Raw genomic sequence first — 8,142 nt, forward strand, 5'->3', positions numbered from 1 at the left:
GAGAGAGAGAGAGAGAGAGAGAGAAAGAGAGAGAGAGAGAGGAACAAGGAGGAGGAGGAGGGAGGGAGGGAGAACACATACCTTCATGGACTCAGCAAAGGAGGTCCCCACCGTCTCTCTCAGTGGCTATTCCTGCCCATGAAAGGGTCACAGACTGATTTAGGCTATGCTGTGAGGGAATTGGGCGGTAACTGACAGACATGTCTTGACCCATGGTAACCAGTGCTCTGACACTGGAGGCCTCGCTGGCTGCAGGGGACAGGCGGACTCCCTTCCCTGGACCTCCTGATGGTCTCGCCACTGAGATCCCTGCCTGGTGGAGCTAAGAAAAGTGACCCCAGTTGCCACCTTCCTATGAAGTGTGGGGTTGCATGTGTGTGTGTATGTGTGTGTGTGTGTATGTGTGTGTGTGCTAGGAACACTGCAGAGGGGAGTCCTCCTTTGGCTGTGAGAGCCTGGCTCGCAACACTTACTCTTCTCTGGAGGGCTCTCCCCCAGCATGGGCTCTGTGGGGATTCTTATCTAGCTGGTTCTGTGTGCTCACTAGCTTGCAGGAAGTACTGCGAAACTGCCCTGACTTTCTGAGCTCAGGGCCAGCCCTTGCTGCCCTGGAAGCATAGCTGGCCCACATCTGGACGGCAGGGAAATCTTTGTCTCTTCCTAGGGCTGCTTCCCTGGGCATCCATGTCCCCTCCCCAACTGTAGCGTCATGACTCCAGAAATTGCCATCCTGGGTGAGAGGGCAGCCAGTTTCCGTAGTTTTTGGTTGGAACCCAACTACGACACCCAACTGCTATAGGGACCATTTTGAACCCCACCCTTACCAATGACATCACCGCTATGGTCATTGCTACCTTTACCCAGCGTCGCTGAAGGCCACGCACGGTGCTTGGTCAGAGTCAACAAATATTTGCTAAGCGCCAGCTGTATGCCAAGCACTGGTTTAAAGTTCAGGAAAAGGAGATTTGAATCTACAGGACAAATGAGTGGAATACGTTTCAGGGATGGAAACTAAAGTGGAACCAGAAAGGGGGTACAGTGAGTGGAACCAGAAAGGGGGTGCAGCGAGTGGAACCAGAAAGGGGGTGCAGCGAGTGGAACCAGAAAGGGGGTACAGTGAGTGGAACCAGAAGGGGCCTTGCTGCGGGGGGGAATGGTTTCAACGTCAGTTATTATGGTTAATCCTCGCATGATTCTGGTAGATGTTAGTTTGATATTTTTATCTTGCGCCTGCATGCACGTATATGTGTGTGTGTGTGTGTGTGTGTGTGTATCTCTGTGTGACAGAGACAAGGTCTCAAGCCGGGCCGTGGTGGTACACGCCTTTAATCCCAGCACTCGGGAGGCAGAGGCAGGCGGATCTCTGTGAGTTCGAGGCCAGCCTGGTCTACAAGAGCTAGTGCCAGGACAGGCTCCAAAGCTACAAAGAAACCCTGTCTCAAAAAAAAAAAAAAAAAAAAAACCAGATGTCTCACTCTGGAGAATAGGCTGGTCTTGAACGCACCGTGATCTTCCTGTCTAAGATTGCCCAGAGATTGTTGGCAGGCATCGCTACACCCAGATACTTCTCTCCTTCTAGCGAGGAAACTGAGGCACGGAGTCGGGGGAGTGGGTAAGCTACTTGCCTGAGGCTGCCTGCTTAGAGATCAGCAGGGAAGGAGGTCCACCCAACTGCAGAGCGTTCTGACATCACTCTCCTTGTGGAGCCTCCCTTCCCGCCTCTCTAGGCCACGAGGGTGGCCCCACCCTCTGCTGGTACCTGCACTCTTTCCTTGACTGTAACCTTGAGACCTCAGGGGCCCCTAACAGCCGTGGAGGGTCCTGTGGTCACGGAGGGAGGGGCTTTCCTCTAGGGGATGTTGCAGGGAGGTAGACAGTGGCTTTCTGGGAGTGCACAGATGTGGCCCAAGGAGGGGCACAAGCCCATCACTGTGCAAGGGAGCAGCGTGGGGTGACGTATGTGGCAAACAGTGGTGACACTCAGGCAGCTGAGTGCAAGGACATCCCCCAGAACCGTTCCTGCTTATTTCCCTTCAAGCCTTTTCCTAAAGGCTTTGGGGTCTGCAGAATCAAGCCAATAGTACTGTGACCAACACACTGTGAGATGGGGATACTGCCCCTCACCTGTCCCATGGCACCCACTCTTTCTGTTGTCTGTCTTTATTGTAACCATTGGAAGGCAGACGGCAGGATCATAACTCAGCCCTCTCCATCAGGTATCTTTGCCGTTGATGCTCTGAGACAAGGAATTACCATGTAGTCCTGGCTGATCTGGCCTGGAACTCACTGTGTGGACCAGGCTGGCACTGAACCCACAGAGATCCTCCTGCCTCTGCCTCTTGAGTGCTGGGATTAAAAGTATGTGCCACCATACCTGGCTCGATATATGTCTTTTAAAAGAGGGTTCAATCATGACTCAGCATGACGGGTCACCTCATGGGAGCAACGGTTTCCAGACACAACCTATGTTTGCATTTCCCTACTTGTTCCCTCAAAAAAAAAAACTTTAAGAAAATCACATTTTGTGTGTGTGTGTGTGTGCCTGTACACGTGCGCATGTGTGTATGTGTGTAGGTAAATGAGCAACCTACAGGATCAGTTCTCTTCTTTCACCAGGGGGTTCCTGGGGCTCAAACTCAGGTCATTACTCTCGGTGGCACGTGCCTTCGTCTGCCTGGCCACCTCACCAGCTTTTTCATTTGTCTTTTGAATCAGGGTCTGTCTATGTAGTCTAGGCTGGCTTCGAACTCACAGCGCTCCTCCTGCTTCATTGTGTATAATGTGTGTGCATGTATGTGGTGTTGCATACACACAGGTGTGTAGGTATGTGCATTCATGCACACACACGCATGGTCCAAAGAATGATGACTTGTGTAGTCCTCTATTTCTCTCTGCCTTGATCCCTTAAGAAAAGGAACCTGGCCTGAACCAGAACTCACCGTTTGGGCTAGGTTGGCTGGCCAGCGAGCTCCAGTGTCCACCTGTTTCCTCCCCATCCTTGGGCTGAAGGTGTGCACAGCCCTTTCCTGCAGCGTCGGGGATTTGAACTCGGGTCCTCATGCTTGCACAGCGAGTTCTCTCGCGCACTGCACCATCTCCTTGGCTCTGGCCTCTGGAGCGCTGAGACTACAGGTGTGCACCTCTGCACCAGGCTCCAAACACTTCTTTCCCCTCTCCTTTTGGCCAAGGAATCCAGTTAAGGATCGGGCATTATCTTTAAGTTCTTTTGAGTCTCTTATATGGGTCAGAGCTTATTTTTTTTCTTTTGTCTGTATTGGTGTATTACGTCCGGGGTACAGGGTCTGCTTCTGCCTGCAGGATAAGCTTGGGGGAGAGAAAAAGAGAAAGAGAGAGAGAGAGAGAGAGCGCGCGAGCACTTTTGTTAAATTTGGGGCCTAAACAGGTGAGGGCTTGATTTCTCTGACCCCTGTGCTGCTGCTGTGTGGGCACTTGCCTCAGGGGAGGACCCACCGCTGTCACCTGTGCCCTGGATGGGCCACCATTCCTACAGAGCCCTTCTGATCTCCTCTTAGTATGTGACTTTTGGTCCCTGCAGAGCAGAGATATCGTTCCATCTTGGGCTCAGGTGGAATCTGCTTCCCTCTCCCATCCCTCTGCAAATGCTGTGCACTCCCTCAAATACCAGCACCCTCCCGGAAACTCTGCTCATGGCACACTAGATGGCAGGGTCCCCCACAGTGCAAGGAGCCTATGCTCAAAGCATGGGGGTGCCCACAGAGAGGGCCTATGGGGTGGGAATAGAAGATGTTAGTTAGCTAGATGGGGTAATGCTTTGGGATGTAGGGAACCGGGATGGGAGGGAATTTGGCGTTCAGGGAACCATCAGTGGGTCTGCAGAGGTTCCCATAAAGAGTGAGGGCACAAGGAAGGGAAGAGAAAGGGACTGAGCCATGTAGGCCCTGAGAACTGGGGAGGCAGGGAAACTTCCGTTTATGTCAAGAAAGAAATGAGAGCCTGGGATCAGTGACTATGAGGACTTGCTGTAGAAGTGTAAGGACCAGGGTTGAAATCCCCAGAATGCATGTAAAAGCCAGGCCTATGTAGCACATAGGTTGGACAGGCAGAAGATCACTGGGGCTGGCTTGCTGGCTGGCCTCGCTGAAAAACAGCAAGTTCTAGGTTCAGTGAGAAACACTCAGTGGAACAGGGCAGTTGGTGAGAACAAGGTATCTTGTGTCCTCCTTTAGCTTCTGAACACACATGACACACACACACACATACACATATACACACACATACATACACATATACACACATACACATATACACACATACATACACACGCATACAATACACACACATATACAACACAATACACATATACATACATACAATACACATGTACACAATACATACATACACATATACACACAGATACACATATACATGCATACACATACATACATATACACACATACATACACACATGTGTACACATACACGCGCATACATACAAACACACATACACACATATGCACACACACACATAGTGTGTTGAGAAGAGGGAAAGATGGGGGGATGAGGTTGAGAGGAGATGACCATGGAGGCCACGATCAGTCACTCTGGTGCTACTGGAGGGGAGGACCTGAGCTGGAGGGAACACAGCAAGAGACGTCCAGTAGTTCTTCCTGCCTCCAGACAACAGTCCCAAGGACTCCAGGTCTCTCCCAGGTTAGGAGGCAGGACCTTCCCTGTCACGAGTTCCTTCACATCGCTATCTGTAGAGTCTTTGTGAGGTCCGAGGACAGCTCGGAAGGAGTGTTCCAGGCTGAGGGGATCGTCCACAGGGCGTAGGCCTAAGCAGGAGGACGTGTTGCTCATGGTGTGTAGACCAGGTCTTGGGGGGCTGTGCTCAGCAGGCGGGTGCAGGGCTGGGGCTTCCTGCACTGTGGCCCATCACCCTCTTACTTCCCCTCTGTCCCCAGGTCCGAGGCACCATGGAGAATGGAAAGGGAGGGTTCAGAAAAGGCCGGAAGCTGGCGTCCAGTCGCCGGAGGCAGATACGAGAGCCAGCGGACGGTCAGGATGCCCCCGCGACTCCAGAGCCCGAGTCCTGGCCCTCTCACTCCGAAGAAGAGCTACAGTCCTTCTTCCGGGACTGTGGTGCCAGAGAGAGGGGCTTCGTCACCAGAGAGGACCTGGCGGTGAGCATGAGGTCCCTTCACACTTGGAATCCCTTTGTGCAGATTCTCAGGTTTTCCTATTTTAATCAGGGCTTAGTTTGCCTGCCTGTTCCCCTCTGCATCTAAATCAACTCTCAGAAAACATGAGAATTTGTTTATACCGACATGTAGGTGACTGCTGAGAATGAACAGATCCTTTCCCAGAAACATCTGCATTTTAATGAAGGAGAGGACTTTAAGCCACCGAAGTAACTCACAAATGGTGTTGGGGGAGTCTTTTTATCTAAGACATTGTTATTGTTGAGACAGGGTCTCTCTGTGCAGTCCCGGCTGTCCTGGAACTCACTCTGTAGACCAGGCTGACCTCAAACTCATAGATCTTGATCTCTTGAGTGCTGGGAATAAAGGCGTGCACCACCACTGCCCTGCTGTGAGAGAGATTTTTGAGACAGGTCTCCCTATGTAGCTCAGGATAGCTTCTAACTCTCAGCTCTCCAGTCTCGAGTTCCCCAGTGCTGGGATGACAGGCAGGCTCCCCGCTACCTGATGGAGGTGTTTAGAGCAGGATGTTCAGATTGGGGAGCAGTCAGAGCACTAGGAACCAAAGCAGGTTGATGAATGTGAACCTTGAGAGTGGCCACAGGAGTGGGTTCCACTCAGAGTCTGAAAGCCTGGGGTCCAAACCAAGGTGGCCGAGGCTTACTCCTCATTCATGGCAAAAGCACCTGTGTGGGTTGCTTTCTTGAGGGGTCTGCTGTTATTTCTGGGTGTCACTCCACACTCCATTTTGTCCTTTCCCTAGTAAGACTGTTATTATGGAGACCGGGCATGGGGCTCAGTTGATAGAGTGCTTTCTGGCATGCACAAGGCTCCAGGTTCGGTCTTTAGCCCCGGAAAAACTGGGCATGGTAGCACACACCTGTGAGCCCCGCACTCAGGAGGTGAAGGCAGGAGGCTCAGAAGTGTGTAGTCCTCGTTGGCCACACATCGGGCTATTTGTGTGCATGTGCAGGCGATGGGATGTACGCACAGCACACGTGTGGAGGTCCCGGCTCTCTCCTTCCACCAGGGTTAAGCTCAGATTGTCAGGCTTAGAGGCAAGCGCCTTTACCTGGGGAGCTATCTCACCAGCCAAAGAAGATCTTATCTCATTTATTATTAATTAACTAGGGATTACAGTAAAATGTCATGACTAGTGCCCAGAGCCTTGAGCTTGGATCCTCATAGGCAGCTTGACAGGAAGGTGTTAGGGGGAGATTGCTGAGTTCAATTAGAAAAAATGGCCCATGTCCAACAGCTCGTAAATCCTTGCCAGAAACTGACTTCATAGTTCCTAGACAAAACTCTTAAGTTACTGAGTGAGTTCAGTAAGTCTGGGACTTTTAAAAATAAGATTGTGTGTGTTCATGCATGAGTGTGTGTGAGTGTGTGTGTTTGTGAATGGGAGTGTTTGTGTGCATGGGTATGTGTGTTTGTGTAAGGGTGTGTTGTGTTCATGCATGTGTGTTTGTGTGTGGGGGAGGACAGGGTCTCTCTTGCTTTTCCCACTGTGCAAGCTTCTGGCCAATTCTGTCTCGGTCTCCATCTAGGAGTAGAAGAGTTGGGATTACAGACAAGTCACCCAAATCTAGCTCGTTTTTACAAGAATTTCTGAGATCAAACTCAGGTCATCAGGTTGGCTTGGTAGTATGTGACAGACTTTCTGGGTAGGTGCAACACACACACACACACACACACACACACACACAGCGCTACAAGCAGGGACTCTACTGCGGACCAAGGTTCAACTTGGTTGAACTGATGAGTTTTTGTTAGGGTTCCTAACAGAAACAGGGATGACCAGGAAGCAGCTGCGTCATCAAAGAGCCCACCACTGGCGACTCACAAAAGCTGTGAGCTCTGCCCAGTTTACAGGCGGCAGGATAGCCCAGGGATCTCGGCTCCGCAGCTGGCTGGAGTCCGTCGGTCCGTGGCCGTCCTCCCCCTCCCCCGCTGCAGGGAGTTGTTTACCTCTTCAATAAAGCTGGGAGGGACCCTCCCGAGTCACGCTTTCCTAGACACGTGACTCAAGCCAGGAGGTCTCCTGACTTCCTCTGGGAGGAATGTTTGGATTGAGAAGACATCACTTCACACCACGCGGAGCTGTAGCCTGGCCTGAGTCTAGGCTTTTCATCAAGAAGCCCATCTACATACTGAGTTCCAGGCTAGCCAGGAACTGTCTTCATTACCCGAGCCCCTTTCTCAAAACAAACAAACAAACAACAAACAAAAAGTGAGATGCTCAGTCCCCTCCGCTGTCCTGGACAGTGTGTGGCCACCCTCCATCTCTAGATAGTTACAGACTGATCTTACCTCTGGATAGTTAACAGACAGATCTTACTTCTGGATAGTTAACAGACAGATCTTACTTCTGGATAGTTACAGACAGATCTTACCTCTGGATGGTTACAGGCTGATCTTACCTTTTGTCTTACTCTCAAGTTTCAGATCATTTTTCTTGTGGCTACAAATAACTTCTGTGTTTCTCGACGTGTGAAGAATTGGTTGGGTTGACCCCAGTTATTGCTATAGGCAAAGCCAGGGTGCAAACACATGAGCCTCCTTAGATTTAAGCTGCAAAATCAACACTTAGACCAAAATTAGTTTCTGCCTAGAATTTCCACATGGAATCATAGGTTCTTAATGCCTCCGTTGCTGATGTGGCTGGTGGATGAGCGACTGTTTAGATTCCTTTTCTCTTTGCCACAGCAGTGAGAGCCTGAAATGAAACCTGACAGAAGCAACTTTAGGGGGAAAGGGATTTATTGTGGCTCAAGGTCCAGGTCCATCACCATGGGGAAGGCAGGGTGGCGGGAGAGTGAGCAGCTGGTTACTTTGTGTCCAGAGTCAGGAGGCAGAGAGATGAACGCTAGTGCTCAGCATATGAACACTAGTGCTCAGCGCTCGCTCTCGCTCTCTCTCTCTCTCTCTCTCTCTCTCTCTCTCTCTCTCTCTCTCT

The 8,142-nt window shown here is 51.0% G+C and overlaps 1 protein-coding gene across 5 annotated transcripts in view; it reads left to right on the plus strand.

Moving 5' to 3' along the window:
- Rab44 (RAB44, member RAS oncogene family) overlaps positions 1-8,142 on the plus strand; it is a 32,558-nt gene that overhangs the window by 1,270 nt on the left and 23,146 nt on the right. For 4 of the 5 annotated variants that reach the window (XM_050143718.1, XM_050143731.1, XM_050143748.1 and 1 more), the window contains exons 1-2: positions 4,742-4,843; positions 4,947-5,165. In XM_050143718.1, the coding sequence (XP_049999675.1) occupies positions 4,841-4,843; positions 4,947-5,165 (222 nt within the window). In that variant the 5' untranslated portion in view covers positions 4,742-4,840. Of the gene's footprint in view, positions 1-4,741; positions 4,844-4,946; positions 5,166-8,142 lie in introns of those variants that run through there. The other variant, XM_050143726.1, reaches the window with a different exon arrangement.

Source organism: Alexandromys fortis, unplaced genomic scaffold (assembly GCF_014885135.2).
Source record: "Alexandromys fortis isolate MF-2015 unplaced genomic scaffold, M_Fortis_MF-2015_v1.1 scaffold_9, whole genome shotgun sequence".
NCBI classification, from domain to species: Eukaryota; Metazoa; Chordata; class Mammalia; order Rodentia; family Cricetidae; genus Alexandromys; species Alexandromys fortis.